The sequence below is a fragment of the Botrytis sinoallii genome (assembly GCF_014898435.1).
Source record: "Botrytis sinoallii strain Bc 23 chromosome Unknown BSIN_005, whole genome shotgun sequence".
Taxonomy (NCBI): Eukaryota; Fungi; Ascomycota; class Leotiomycetes; order Helotiales; family Sclerotiniaceae; genus Botrytis; species Botrytis sinoallii.
The window spans coordinates 2060498-2076514 of NW_024066032.1; the positions used below are offsets into that span (position 1 = coordinate 2060498).

Here is a 16017-nt window from a genome sequence, read left to right on the forward strand (position 1 = left end):
TGTACAAATTGAAATTTGAAATGAGGGTACAAAGTAGTTTTGTCGGAAGAAAGGGGTGGAGGTGGATAGATGGGTAAATGAGTGAGTGCGTGGTGAGTGGTAAGTGAGCGAGAGTGACTGGTGATGTGACTGGTGATCGAGAGGGAGATGGGGATGGGGATGGGCGATGGGGAGATTAGAGATTAGAGATGGGAGATGATGACTGGAAAGAGTGACTTTTTCTCTCATATAAATATGAGCGAGTGTATGTTGATTGTAAAATTATATCTACCAGAAGGAAAAGAATGTATCAGATTTTTTAGTTTTTAGTTTTTTTTTTTCCTTTCCCTTCCCTTCCATCAACTATACATAGGTAGGTAGGTATCTACATAACTTTTGTATAAACAAATCCTTAGCACCCAGGTAGGTATTATGTTTATTATTATTATGCTGTCCGTCCGTACCTTCATATAGTGTAGTGAGAGATGGTAGTCAGAGTATGATGAAAAGGATGGGGAAGGAGTCGATAGGAATTTGCCAGGATGGATGCAGATATTTGCAGCGGTGAGATAGCCCACTAGTAATTTGGGAGGGGAGGGGAGGGGAGGGGAGGGGAGGGGTGATTGGTGAAAGATCATAGGTCGATGGGTAATTTGCATATCTTTTTGTACTCTTGAGTCTTGAGTCCTGAGTCTTGAGTCCTGAGTCTTGAGTCTCTCGAGTCTTGGAATCTCTACAAGTGAACGGAGCAGACGTATTGCTTCGTAGGTAGGTACTAGGAACAGAGTACACGGTAGATATTGAATCCAAATTTCACAGTGGATTAAATTGAGGGAAGCTTAATCTAGCAAGGACGAATCAATTCCCCCCAAGCCAACCGACCCAACTTGTGAACGACAAGGATAGATGGGAAGAGTGGAATGAGCCATTGGCTCAGAAGAGAAAGAAAACAAGCATTAAGGGGGTGGAAGCATAATTTCAGGGGAAATGTAACTCTTCTGCTGCTTTTGTGCAGACACATGCATCCACTCTGCATCCACAGAGTCAGAGGACAGTGTCTATTACTTATCCACCCACCATGGTCCATGTCCCATCATGCTTCTCACTCCAATCATATACCCAGATATATACATCATAGACGCCTAGAAGAGATTAGGTTTAGTGATCTCATATCTGACAATATGTAGCTCGGTGCTAGCTAGGTAGGTACAAAGTATGATAGTAGATAGCGATATCAGGATTAGTAACATGACATCTCAATCATCTCAGTTATCTCCATGTGCTCAATGAAATCCCACTCATCTCACTCACTTCCCTCACCATCCTCACCCCAATCATCCCTATCCATCCCAAGGCTAACCTCATGCTAACCACCACATCAATGATAGGCCGTTACCCAATCATCCACACCTGCATCCACGTACCACTCACCACTTACCCCTGAACTAACCTCTTCTCCTTTAGTCACAGTCGCATCTAGCACCCACTAGCGCGACGGTAGAACCTACCTTGAGAATTCTAGAGCAAATAATCTAGTGGAGTACGGTCCAAAGAGAGTCAATAAAATGGCACTTTCAGTCCAGACTGACTCTCGCTGAAATGGGGGATTCGGGTCTCTCTCACTCTCTTGCCTCTGGTCTCGGAACTCTTGGCTAAAACGGGTCTGGCATAGTGGGATGTTTTGACAGAACGGACAGATATCTATCAAAAGAAGAGGCATAGATAGATAGATAGATAGATAGGATAGTTCGTTGGCGGTACTTGATCAATTTATTTGGGGGCCAAAATAATATTAGCAGAATACCTATATTTATATATATACATACTACTACTACTAAGATTACCTAAGGTGTAAAATGAAGTCGGATCCCAGACTTTCAATTGCACCAATGATTAAGAAATACGTAGATGGTAGCCACTCACACAATTGATTGTATAATTTTACATTTACATTTGTGAAATGATTCTTTATTCAAGGTCACCGTGGCATATAAGGTCAGATAATCTTACCCCCCCCCCCTCCATACATAGAGTTAGTATGGTACGAAAGGCCCTTACTGGTACCTGTTATGCTATACTTACTTATTATTGTTATGCTATGATCATCTAAAAATAAATGCTGATCATCACAAGAGGTCTGTCAGTGTTGAACCATTGAAAGCATCCTTACAAAACAATATTGATCACCACACATCACAATCACCAAAGATCTTCATTCCTCAAAAATTGGTTGGAGTTTTGTTTTTACAAAGAAAGATGTATTTCATAATTGGCTACCTATGTATTGATCAAATACTATACGCATACAAATGGTCTACTAAAAGAGTGTAGTGGGAAACCGATCCCATTCGCTTGCACACAAAATCCCTTGATGCACAAATTGATATCCTAAGGCAAAGAAACCATTTCGCATAACAGTCTTTCCTAGAAGACTAAATCACTGTGACGAGCTGAATATCTCACCCATAAACGCCTGAACACAGAAAATACGATATCCATTTACTCGCTGAAGTCATCCTCGCTTTCATCATCTTCCACCAATGCGGACTCATCAACATCATCAACGTCATCATCGTTCGAATCATCCGAATCGATGGTATAAACTGGCTTCTTGGTTTTGGCAGCGGCAGCTTGTCTTGCTGGACGACCACGGCCTCCGCGCGCAACTGGTTTAGGTGGAGAGTCCAGGTCATCTTCCTCGTCATCCTCATCATCGTCAACGACTGGCTTCACTTGCTTCTTAGGTATAGGCTTCGAATTTGTAGAACGTTTGGGAGGAGGAGCGATTGACTCATCTTCATCATCGTCATCACTAACGACAGGCTTCTTGGAAGCGGCTTTAGACGCAGTACCTCGCTTCGCAGGAGGGGCAATGGAGTCGTCCTCGTCATCGCTAAGGGCGGACTTTTTGGGCACAGCTTTTGGTTTAGCCCCTCGTTTAGGGGGAGGGGCAATAGAGTCATCCTCATCATCGCTGATATAAGCTGGCTTGGAAGCAGCCTTACCGTTAGTACCTTTTCTGGGTGGTGGAGCATCTTCCATTTCAACGTCTTCGTCTGAATCGTCACTGAGGGCATATTTAGTCGCAGTCGCCTTAGAGCCGGCTTGTCTACCTTTGGCACCAGGCTTTGCTGGCAGCGGTGGGGCTTCTTCCATATCCTCATCCTCACTATTGTCCTCGTTGTAACCGATTGTTTTAGAAATTTGCTGGAGGCGATTTTGTTTCGCTGCATATGCCTTCGCAGCTGGTGAATGAGAAGCAGGCTTTGACTCGGCCTCTGCAATAGGTTTTTTGGCAACTGGGGCTTTCTTCAACTTCGATGTTTCTTTCGTCGCCTTTGCTTTCTGAACAGGAGCCTTCTTGGAGGCCACCGGAATAATGTCATCATCAGAGGACAAGAAACCATCAACTTCGTCTTTGGCTGTAGGCTTTTGAGGGGAACTTCTAGCAAGCATTTCGTAGTTGGTCTCATCTTCGGAAAGATCAACCACCTTGCTGGGCTTAGATTTTTGCTTAGGTAAACCCGTGCTACTGCTAGGTCTGTCGCCATTGCTTGTTGACATTGCAAATAAAGAGAGCCTTGAATTTCCCGTGACAGCGTCTTGTTTATCATTGCCACCTATACCCTTGACCATGTTATCAATATCACCGAGAAGGTTGTCGTCATCGCTCTCATTTTCGTCGTCGTCATCCACTATCCATTTCTTTGGTGCGCTTGCGGCTGCGCGCTTGCTTCGTCCAGTACCAGCATCAAGTTTGGGTCCATCGGCTTCAGGAGCCGCCAATGCTGCGAAATCATCATCAGACATCCCCGAGTCGTCACCGCCATCAAAGCGACCAACAGATTTTGGTTTGGGTTCGTTGGAAAACATATCCATGAATCCTTGATGAGGCTTGCTCTGAACCTTTGTAACTCCCTTTATTGGATCTGCCTTCAATGGCTTAGCTGGAGCCTTTTTCTTTGCACCAACAGTAAATTCTTCATCTTCCTTCTTGACCCGACCTCTTCCAATAGGCTTTCCACCTGCTCCAATCTTGTTTGAACGACGTCGGTTTGTATTGCGGATATTCTTAGTGATCTCCGCATCTTGCTTGAGTTGGTCTTCCCACTCCAGAACAAATGCATCAAGATCTTCGCACCACAAGTCTTTTTCGCTGAGCTTGTCGAGTGTGTCGATCTCGTCTTTCTTGTCATACATCTGCTTATTTAATTTGTCGACGCGTTCTTGGGTAAGAGACCAAATTGGTAGCTAGTGAAAAGTCAGCTTGTGATAAAAAAGTTAATACGAGATTACTTACGCCAAGAAGATAATCATAATCTCTAGCTCCAGCGTCTTCATCAGCGCTGACCTCTTCTTCATTTTCAACCACATCATCAGTCTCGCCAGATTTCTTCGCATCTGTAATCTTTGGGAATCCTTCATAGCCGCGCTTTCGGAGCTCTGCAACAAGGACTGGCTTCTTCTTCTTCGAGACAATTAACTTATTCTCAATGATTTCAGTAACGAATCGAGCTTGATTGGTGAGCTTGCGATACTCCACGTTGAGTTTCTTCATCCAATGTGCTTTACGAACAGTGTACATCTTTAGGCGCTGCTCGTAAAACTCCTCGAGAATATCCTCAACTTTGTCGTATTTGCGAATCTGGCCCCTATGATCAAAGGCTACCAGATTGGAGGTTGCGACAGTCTTATTCAGCTTGAACTTTTCGGCAAGACCTTCTTTTAAAGCTTCCTTCATATGTTTGTCATCCATCTGGATGATCATGTGCACGTTTTTGTGATCATTGAATTCCTTGTAATCTTTGATAAACGATGGGACCTTTTCGGCCTTGATAATCTCTTCGAGTTTAGCTTTGAAGTCATCGGTCCACATTCGAATAGGCAACTCTGTAATCTCAACCTCGGTATCACCAGTTTCTCGAATAATACCATTGAACTTGTAACGATCTGGACCAGCAGGCTCAGCGGTACCTTTCCATCCACGGAACCACGGCATCATTGTTTCAAATGGTTTCTCTTCACCACTGTCATCTAGACGACCCATGCGACGCTTCAAGTTGTTCACAACTTCCACGGGATGGTAGTTTGGAATATTTGTGCTCCAACCAGTACCAATTCCCTCTGCGCCGTTAATCAGAACCATGGGAACGACAGGGAAGTAGGTAACAGGCTCAATCGATTTACCATCATCGATATTATATTCAAGAACTGGGTCATCGAGAGCGGAATAGACTCTTCTGGCAAATGGTGATAGTCTCGTGAAAATGTAACGGGCGCTAGCAGAATCACTGCCACCTTGAAGTCTACTACCGAAATTTCCACTTGGCTCAAGACAATTGACGTTATTGGAACCAACAAAGTTCTGAGCAAGGCCAACAATGGTCATTTGCATTGAAGCTTCACCATGATGATAGGCGGAAATTTGACTGACATAACCAGCGAGTTCCACAACTTTCATATCGTTTATGAGGTTCCGCTTGAAGCAAGCATACATGACTTTCCGTTGTCCAGGCTTGAGACCATCAATGACGGAAGGAATGGAACGCATATTGTCCGCCATACTAAACAGGATCAACTCCTTATTGATGAAATTGTCATAAGTGAGCATCTTATCAGTGTGGTCCAGATAGGTACCAGGTACAAAGTTTCCTAACCATGTCTTACGAGAATCAGCTTTCTTCTTCGAGAAAGCAAGATCCAACATTTCTTCTTCTTCTGGTTTAATGGTTTCGAATTCTCTCAGATGGACATCGAGATTACTGAAATAGATTTGCGCATCTTCAGGTTTGCTCGTACCCAGACCCTTATAGTACTTATGTTTCCATGATTTGTCGTTATTGTTAGACTCTTTCCATTCCTCATATTCGGGCATGGTGAAAAAGGATCGTAAGTTGGTAGGCTTGTTAGGGTTTGGTCCTTTCCATACTTTGACAATCGGAGTGATGAACTCTCGAAAGAACTCTGGCAACTTCAGTAAACTGGGATATTGTACTTGTAAAAAGTTGATCAACAATCCTTTGATATGACTACCATCGTGATCTTGATCTGCCATGATCATTAGATGACCATATCGAAGCCCTAAAGTGTCCTTGTAAGTGGTTTTGTGCTTCAACCCCAAGAATTGTTTAATGTTCTGAATCTCGGCGTTCTTTGCAATTTGGTCGTGTGAGGCATCACGCACATTGAGAAGCTTTCCACGAAGAGGGAAAACGCCAATGCGATCTGGATCGAGAACTGCGCGACCAGCAACTGCAAGACCTTTTGCAGAGTCACCTTCGGTGAGAATTAGAGTACATTCATGACCACGTTTTGTTCCCGCCAAATTTGCATCCACAAGTTTTGGATTATTCATGCGTGAACGTCTGTTTCCATCACTCTTTGCCAACTCCAGATCAGCCTTCTTTGCTGCAAAATTGAGAATATTTTCTACCGCTTCGGTCTTGCCAATCTTCTTCAGAAAATCCTCTGTTAAGACGCATTTGGACCCGAATTGTGGTTTTCTCGTAGTCAATTGCTCTTTTGTTTGGGAGGTAAAGGCAGGGTTTGTAATTAGACAATTGACAAACAAGAAGATGTGATTGCGAACTTGATTGGCCTTCAAGAGTGCACCTTTAGGATTCCTCTTCTTAACGACCTCTAACAATTTGTCGCAAATCTGGTCGGCGATATAATTGACATGAGTTCCACCAGAAGTTGTAGCAATTGAATTGACAAATGAGACTTGTTGGAAAGAACCATCAGAAACCGCGAACCCAACTTCCCATTTTGGATGACCTTTGGAATCCTCGACTATAACAGTGTTTGCGCTGGAATCATCAGAACCGCGTTCCTTATTGATTGCCTTGGCGTACATTTCGATGTACTTCTTGAAGTCAAGCTTGATTTGTGTTCCATTGAGGTAAACCTTGACGCCTTTGACAGTTCCAGCCATGTCGTACACTCGACGCTTTACCATAGCTTCAAAATCGTCGTCAATTCCCGTCATCTTAAATTTTGTCCAATCGGGGGTAAAGGTAACTCTGGTGAAGTCGGCATTCTTGCTAGATGAGATTCTCGCCTTGCCCATCTTGCTCATGTTGTCAGTCCAAGTTTGCTTGTACCTCTTACCGCTATTGGAATCTTGTGTTTCCAACGTGAACTCCGTACTGAAAATGTTGCAAAGTTTTGCTCCGTAACCGTTACGACCACCAGTTGTTTTGGCTTCGTCATCATCGTAATTGGAACCAGTAAGGAGATGTCCAAAGATCATCTCTGGAATGTAAATCTTCTCTTTCTACACAAGATGTCAGTACTTATAAAATTCTGAGGCGGGGCGTATTTATGTGTTCATTGTAAAAAAAAGAATGGAATTGGGTCGAATCAACATCCCAAATGGTTATGTGAGTAGTGAATGAAACACATGTGTAATTATGATGGAAAAATTTAGAAAAAAGAAAGGGTGACTAAATGATTTACCTCGTGGATTTCAACGGGAATACCTCTACCATCGTTCTCAACACTAATTTCGCCCTTCTCACGATCCACGACTACTTTTATGTTCTTCATGTTGGCGTCATTTTGTTTGTTATCTGCGGCATTGACCATGATCTCGTCAAAGATCTTGTAGAGACCGGGCACAAATGTAACCTTTCGCAGCTCCATCTCCTTATTCTCGGAATTGAATACCCACATAGTCTGCTCCGTCTTCTCAACGGAGCCAATATATGTGTCTGGACGCTTGATGATGTGCTCAAGTTGAGTGAGTTTCTGGTATTGTTCCGTTGAGGTTTTCGTCTTCTTGGGTTTAGGCTCTATTTCCAGTATACTTTCGTTCTCGACATCGTGCAGAGCTTCAGGTGCCTGTCTTTTGGCGGCTGGGGCTTTCTTCTGCTTCTTCGCATTTGGCGGGGTACTGGACAACTGCGACGCATCATTGGTTGAGTCATCATCTGATTGCTGGTCCTCATCGTCGCTCCCTGACCTCGCCCGCTTCTTGGGAGCCATATTGAGGGTGGTTTGTATGTTCTTTGTGGTTTTCGTAGCCTTGGTGGTTTTCGGGGCTTTGGTGTTTTTTGGCTCCTTGGTCGCTTTGGCTTTCGCTTTTGGGGCTGCAGGTTTTTTTACAGTAGTCTTCGCTTTAGCTTTCTAAATTGTAAAGGTCAGTTTAATGTTGAAGATTGTGTTTGTCCGGCAGTGCATTTTGTGTAACTGAAAAGGTATTGGAACAACATACCACTGTGGGAGCAAAGTTATCAGACTCATCGTCCGACATATGGAAGCTTGGCACATCACTCATCGAGTCGTCGTCCATGATGAATTAAAGAGAGAAACAGATTGTTCCTCAAAATATGAAAATAGTCCCGAGGTAAGAGAATGGTAGTACAATAAATAGAATACCTAATAACTAGACAAGCTTCTTCTAACTTTTTTCTAGAGAACAACTTGATCAAAAAAGTAAGTAAGCAAAAATCTGATCAAACAGTGAAGTTGAAGAAAGAGTGTATGACCAAAGGAAAACTTCCCCTTGATCTTTGTCGTTGTATGTGATCTTTGTGAATTTCAAAAAAGTAAACAAACAATGATAAATCGCGTCTCAATATGAGCTAGTACCAATACAGTAAGGCTTGCTGAAGGGTAGCTCTTAGTCTAACCATAAATAGACTAACCAATTATAAGCTCTTAAATTCTTCCAATGATAATTTACATTCTGTACAGATTATCTACTCAGTCTTACCTACCTGCAGAGTAGATATATCCCAACCCATACGATACAATTCCATATAACAGTGGGCCAATGGGCCACCAATGGATTTACTTCGCCATGTTCGTCTGGTATTTTGATCTTTCTGCTGTTCTCAATATGCACTTGGCCTTTCGTCTTGATCCTTTCCTCTCTCTCCCTCTCTCTTCCTCCCATCACTCGCAAATATCTGGTGTCGTACAAAATAAAGTACTGTACACTGTGCTCTCTCTCTACTGTACTGGCTCTATCCATCTAACCTTTGCCCGGTATTGTAATGTTACAATAGATATCGCGAAAACCAAAAAAACTATCCGAAAAGTTTGATTCGATGCTACAGTCCTTTGAAAGAAATCCCAGGCGAGAAGATAACGCGAGAGAGAGAGAGAGAGGCTCAGTGCACGCACAGAGAGAAAAGCGAGCGAGCGACAAAGAAACTGTAGAGGTACAGTACAGTATCTTCTTTCATGATTCGTATTACTCAATTAAAACTTTGACATCGGAAGACTCACCTCTTGCGTTACTTCGAACAGGAATTTCACGTTGAGAAAGATGTTTCCGATGCGAATAATGCATGCTGCCGACATCTTCCTCCCGTTGCGTTATACCAATTCCTTAAAATGGATCTGGTGTATCAAGGTTTATTGTACCCACGCGTTCTCCACGATCTGAAACTCCAACGGCTGTCAGAAGATCATCCGGTATAGCTTGGGAAGCAGGACCTTACAGGTAGGACTGACTCTCAATAGCGGAGTGCATCGTATCGTATAGTAGGGTAGCTGGGTATTTGCTCTATTTCTATTTTTCTTAATGCTAGAATGGTCAAGGGATATTGCTTGCAAATCGGGAAAAATGGTATGTAAGACGGTTCTGACCCGAAAGATGTGTTTGATTTTTGATTCAAATCCTCAATAAGGCCAGGTAAATTCTGAAACCGAAGGCCCGAAGGAAATAAATGAGGGAGAAGCGATTTGGTCTCACAAAGTGCATCGAAGTAAATGTGTCCCTGCCTTCTTCTTTCATTGCATGAAGATCTCGTCGAGTCTCTTCCAGGGGCTGTGGGCATTACAAGTAGGCGTAATGACTTGCATAAGGCGCATGTTGTCCTATCGTTTTTTCTCATTAAACTTACCCTTCTTCTTCGTTTGTCCAGGTGCATTGGCGACAACGTGGTTGGCCTATGGCAAGGCGTTTTTACGACAAGGTCGACGGGTGGCTGCACCTTTCATCCAATTTGGGTCACCCGCACTGACATTGTCTTAGCAACTGCGACTCGAGGGTGTATGGGTATGGTAGCATCTCAGAAATTGCTCATTGAATAAGGCTAGCTACCATACTGCGAGGATCAGACATCAGTTTCTTTGTCGCCAAATCCTGGCTTTCGTGTTTGTTTTGCATCTTTCTGCTTTCTCTCTCTAGCTTGCTACATGCCATCACATCTATTGAGGTAGAAATCTCCACAAATGCCAGCCTGGTTGCCATGTCTTTATGACGTGCACACTAATGACCATTTCCATCACCAAGTTGGAGCAGGAGAGCAGCCAAACACGCATTCCGGCTTTACGCTTACCTGCATATTCCCGTAGACTTTACCATGCTTTTCAAGTGACAGCTGCAGTACTAGTCCTCGCATTAGTTGTGTGATCAGAGTATTTTTTCTCATTTAATTCTCGAAGGCCCGTAGAAGAAGTTCCTAGGGGAAAGGGTGAATTTGCTTTGATGTGATAATAGCGGATGGGGACATGATGTTTATTTAAAGCATCCCTAACGAGGTGTTTTCTCAATGATTCTGAGAAGTGATAGTGATGGATGGTACCCACTTTTCAATTCAGATTTTGATACTCATGAAATTGATGTGTTAATTCTCTAGCATCTCTACTTTCCGACAGAGACACAGATAGAAGATGTGTTGTCCACGTGCATCGAGTCAAGCAATCTTGCTTTAGATAGTGCCGCTTATGGTGGATGGATTTCTTTGTCTATCTACGAAATTGTGGCTTTCACTTACTGTAAATCATCCGCAAGTACTGCGGGCACCCGGCTCAAGACATCTCGGCCAGCAGATACGTCCAGCAACCTTTTTGCTATCCACATTCAAACAAGCCATGTTCCCGATCGGGCTGTAGCACAATATTTGTTGTTGTCAAACTTAATTGATCAGCCTGGCTTGCCACCCCCTGTGCAGTCACGCAGCCGAATTGATGGTACTGAAGTCGGTAAATATTGCTTTTTTCTTAGTGTAGTGAAACGTCTTGCCTCGATATGCTCTGCAATCCATATGCGGGATGCTTGGTGGCCGTGTTGGCTTTTTATGTTGACGGGCACGGGAGCGGCGAATCTGAATAGAAGCTTCTTAAATGTCGTTTGGATTTATGGTCTCGTTATCTCGGCCTTTGTCAATTCAAGGAAAGTCCCACACCTTGAAGCTATAGAAAATTGATAGAAATCATTTCCTTCGCCTTGTTGGAATACCAAGTAGGCCATCCCTGCCCAACTTACCCCGGAGTCTGCAATTGCTAAGTGGATGCCTCTTATTTTTGAGCTTTGGAAGAGCGGTGGGCACCAACAAACGGACGATTGATATTCTACTGGTTGATTCTCAGACAACTGCCAACAAAGACTGCCTCCAGTTCGAGAATACCGATTTGATCCAAAGACATCCATCCTTGGACTGCAGGAACTGCATCGCTAGTTGACACCGACGAAAGTGAAGCCGTGAAGCTCGTTCATTATTCTGCTTCAAATCTCTTCATAAGGATCCAAGAACAGTCCATTACTGTTTTCCTGTTTGCCAGATTCAAACACTGATTTTTTCCATTTACTGTACCGAGAAAATTTAGACATTACCTAGCCCTCGTTTCTTTTAGAGAATTCGTTCGCTTTCGAAAAAAGAGGCATTCAGCCTGCAGATTTAGAGGAAACAAGATTCTGTTGAACTCATTTCCACCACTCACCGCCCACTATGCTCTCCGTAGCATCGCTACTCAATCCTGCTAAGTCAGAACCGCGAAGCACTCGAATATCATCAAGTCCTCCGTCGTCGCTTTGTACCTCATCGCCCTCTTATGGGCATACCCTATTACCCATTCAATCCTCGTCCATCAAGAAACAAAAGATGGCTAAGGACGGCGCAGTTTTCGCCAAGGGTACTAAGATTAAGGGCGATGTAAACTTTCCACCGTTTGAACATCTGAGCGAGGAGACTATGCGAGAAGTCTCAAAATTCCAAGTGTATCCACTTGGTAAGATTCAAGATTATTGCCGCCATATCCCTTATAATAGCGAGAAAAAGAACTTCTTGGAAAAGACTGGTCGAGAGAGCTTCGAAGGTATGCTTCTGTCTATGCAAAGCTGACTCTCTTTCCGATAAGCTTACCAGAGTTGACTTTTTGCTTGCAGTATTTCAGTACACCTTCAAACTTCCTGGTGAGGATAGAGTGTACACTGTTATGTGGGATTATAATGTTGGGCTCGTTCGCATCACTCCTTTTTTTAAGTGCTGTAAATATTCTAAGGTAAGCAAGCTTCATTCATCAGGTTGCGTGTACTCAAGATGGCTAATTTCATCTAATCATCTACAGACAACTCCGGCCAAGATGCTCGGAATGAACCCAGGCCTAAAGGAAATCACGCACAGCATCACTGGTGGCGCTTTGGCAGCCCAAGGTACGTTCTTATCGTTTCTCATCTTAATTTTTATGAAGAAGCAGTGCCAAATGCATTGTTTTACTTCTTTCTTTCCAACATTCTAAAATTCTTCTATTGTTATTACAATGCAACAATAAAACCCAGTTGAGACCCCAATACTGATTGCGTTGCAGGTTACTGGATGCCATATTCCTGCGCTCTCGCCGTTTGCACCACCTTTTGCTCCCACATCGCTCCAGCTTTGATTCCTATCTTTGGTCCCTCCTTCCCATCTCAGTGCTTTTCACCCGACGCTCCAGAACACGGCCGTATGGTTATCGACCCCAATATAATCCGTGCCGCCACCGCAGAAGCCGAATCTTATCGTCTCCACTACACATCCTTCACCCCCAAATCTTCCACTAACGTTACACCTCGCGATTCCGCCAGCCCCCAACAGCAAAGCTCTAATTATCTCATTCGCACAAACACCATGACGCCCCCAACAAGTTCAAGCAGTCATCTCGAACGAAGACTGAGACTCAAAAGAACGTATGGCGGCGAGAGTCCTTATGCGGAGAGCAGTACTGATCATGATGCTGCGAGCGAGACATCAAGTGGTGATGCTGCATACTTTTGTTCGCCAGTAACTCCTACATCCGGTCTCGCAGGTGCGAATTGGGGCATTCACGCCAGATCGTATCTTCCTAACGGTCCTTCACATTCCTTGTCAAATGCGATGAATCATCATCAGCATCAGAACATCAATTCCCATTCCGCTAATGCCGGGATTAACATCTCCGGGATGGGATGGGAATGGGGATGGGTGGTCATGGTCTGGGGCACAATCAAGGTCTTCATTATGGTCATACTCACAATCATAAATTGATGAACCCGCACATGAGTGTGAACGGTGCTATGGCCATTGGACACAGCGGTACAAACCCATGGTTAAGTGCCATTCCGCGGAGTATAGGCGGACTCGCCGACATGACAGCTAGCTGGAGAGCCAAGCGACGCGCGGAAGAACTAGATGAAAATATCTCTGATCAAAGAGATAGAGAACGAGAACGAGATATCCACCGTCCTCATCCCACAGACGAAGAATACGATGGTGAAGAAAGCGCTAGTGCTACTGGTGATGAAAAGAGTCCTGTCGGCGACGATCGAACTATTACCTTTGGTCCTCGCGCGCCTGTAACGACCATGGTGCAAAACCATCAGCGCACCACAATGGCGAGAGAAAATCTCGGGAGATAACATCACAAATGCAGCTGGTGATGAAAGAAGGCAGCTTGGCTTTTGATGAAACTTAGTGTTAAGGATGGTGAAGCAGGTGCTGCATTACCTTCTTTACCGAGTGTATCTGCAGTAGGCACACCGTTGATGGGGAGTGCGAAGTGGATTAAAGAGGGGGGGGATAGTGATGAGCCGCGGGTCAAGAGAAGGAGAGCGCTTAGTATGTGAGAATGCGGCTCTCCAAGGTGCTTGCTCAAGCTTCATCTTCAACTTTGTGTTGGATGGGTTGAGCGGGGATGGGTACCATCGAGTGGATGGTTCATACATGAGCATCTGTCGTCCGGCTTGATTAGATCGGAATAGATTTGCTCGAAGCATTTTCGCTTCTTTTCTTTTTCTCCTGCGTGCATACAGGGTTTGCGCATCTTGTTTGTTTGTTTTTTTATCTCAAATGTTTCATGCTTCATTTCATTTTCGGAAAAGGTTGGATGGGTACAGGGGAGGAGTAGTAAAGGAAAATATTAGAGGAGGTATGAGGATTAGAGCAGAGAGAAACTGGTTTGTCTAGTCTGACTAAATGAGTCTGCCTGAGTTGGTGTGGCTAAAGTGATTGAATAAGTGGATGCAGGTGGTTGATAGAGTCAGGTGGAGTAGAAAAGGGGTCAAAGGGCGGAGAGAAAGAAGGTTGTTCATATCTAGGATAGCAGGTTTGCATTGTATGTACTTACATGTTGTGGGATTGATGCATTTAAATTGCCATGTATTTTGATATCTATGGTTGCTTCTCTTATGACAACTGAAATTCTGAGGATCGTGATTATTGAAATATAGGATATGCAGTGTCATCGTGGCAGTGTATTCTTCACATGTGAGCTCAAAAAATATAATTCACACTCACACAACACGAGATATATCAAGAAAATATAAGAAGGAGCCTTTTTTGAAGTTTACTCAAGGATATCATTTATTTTGCTACTACATTCCTCCTTTTCCATTCTTCTATCCATCCTGCTGCTTTCTGCTTCGGCACAACATAAATGCTCACAACACCATCCACCACTTCTCCACCATTTAAGACTTTCAATAGTGTAACCTTTCTGCCCACCTTAATCAAAGAACCCTTTTTCTTTTCCACGTAGCACTCCACCACCTTTTCATCTCTATATTCCCCTTTAACATCCCATGGAAGTGGTAATATGTATTCCAGATGTTGTCCCACAGTATCCATCTCATTGAACGACTTGATGAAATCCGATTCTGCTGCAAGAGGATATAATAGAAGAGCTGGGAAGGATAAAGTCGAATTAATCGGATCCAATGGATCGGGCACCAACTCGATCTTCGCATCCTCCATTTCTGGTGGCTTATCCGTCATCCGTAGAGTGATTTCCCTCGCCGCCAACGATGTTTTTAATATCTTCTCTATATTCTTCTCCCTCACTATCCGTTCAACCTCCTTCTTCCTCTTCGCCTCGATCTCCTCATTCTTCTTCATAATTTCTCCAGCTAAAGCTAACAGCGCTTTGTCATCCGCTGCTAACTCCAACCCCCTCGCACACGCATCATCCGCTTCCTTTACCCTCCCTAAAGCCAGTAGAGCTTTCGCACTTCTGTAAAACGCCTTGGTGTTTTTATTGTTGATTCTCAACACCGCTCCACAATCAAACACACAACTCCTATAATTCTTGAGTCCCAAATGCGCCATCGCCCTATTCACAAGCAACACCTCAAGTATCTTAACCTCCTCCACAATCTCATCCTCCTTCTCTTCCGGCACATCTCCAGACCTTTTCTCCCCTCTCTGTCTCCTCCTCACCTCAGCCAACAAAATATTCACACCCTTCGTATAAAACTCCTTTGCGTCTGCTAATCTCTTCTCCTTGAAACTGTCATTTCCCTGCTCCTTGAAATTGGAAGCGATTTCTAACGGTGTACCTTCATAGGCCAATGCCTTGAAAGCTTCTAGTTCGTCGTTATCTTCGAGTTCGGTCATGAACAGGGGAGTGGAGTTCAGAGAAGCGAGAATTTCGGGACCGGATTTATCGCGGAGAGAGGCGAGGGAAGGGGGGAGAGAGGGAGTTGTGGAGGAGGGGTCAGAGTTGGAAGGTGCAAAGCCGGGGAAGGCGGAGGACATGGCTTGCGCGAGGAGATCAAAGTCCTGACCTGGTGCCGGGGCGGGCGCAGATGTAGGCGCATCATCGGAGAGTTCTTCAATTTTCATTTGAGAGTTGGGTGATTGATATGAGGTTTAGAAATGAGAAGGGTGGTGGAACTTGGGAAGAAAAAAATTGGAGGGGAAATTCATGGGACTTTCTTATCAGAAAATTGTGGGGTAAGCACATGGCGATAAGTACGTTTGCCGAAATGGAAGAATAATGAGACATGTGGGGTGGATCATAGAATTCATGTGTGCACATCAGTTGTATCAATCGTTTCAATCTCACATGTAC

General features: G+C 44.1%; 3 protein-coding genes across 3 annotated transcripts; 1 reads left to right on the plus strand and 2 right to left on the minus strand.

Annotated features, from left to right (window-relative positions):
• Nucleotides 1-2478: 2478 nt before the first annotated feature.
• Nucleotides 2479-8272, minus strand: EAF02_003748 (uncharacterized protein; the record flags this gene model as incomplete). Its single annotated transcript, XM_038899796.1, has 4 exons — nt 2479-4230; nt 4280-7255; nt 7438-8106; nt 8195-8272. 4 exons carry the CDS (start codon nt 8270-8272, stop codon nt 2479-2481), a joined length of 5475 nt encoding a protein of 1824 aa, XP_038760723.1.
• A 3391-nt stretch (nt 8273-11663) lies between these two features.
• On the plus strand, nt 11664-13795 carry EAF02_003749 (uncharacterized protein; the record flags this gene model as incomplete). Its single annotated transcript, XM_038899797.1, has 6 exons — nt 11664-12030; nt 12101-12216; nt 12283-12367; nt 12523-13041; nt 13182-13537; nt 13616-13795. 6 exons carry the CDS (start codon nt 11664-11666, stop codon nt 13793-13795), a joined length of 1623 nt encoding a protein of 540 aa, XP_038760724.1.
• Nucleotides 13796-14531: 736 nt separating this feature from the next.
• EAF02_003750 (uncharacterized protein) lies at nt 14532-15788 on the minus strand (the record flags this gene model as incomplete). Its single annotated transcript, XM_038899798.1, has 1 exon — nt 14532-15788. One exon carries the CDS (start codon nt 15786-15788, stop codon nt 14532-14534), a length of 1257 nt encoding a protein of 418 aa, XP_038760725.1.
• Between the last annotated feature and the right edge of the window lie 229 nt (nt 15789-16017).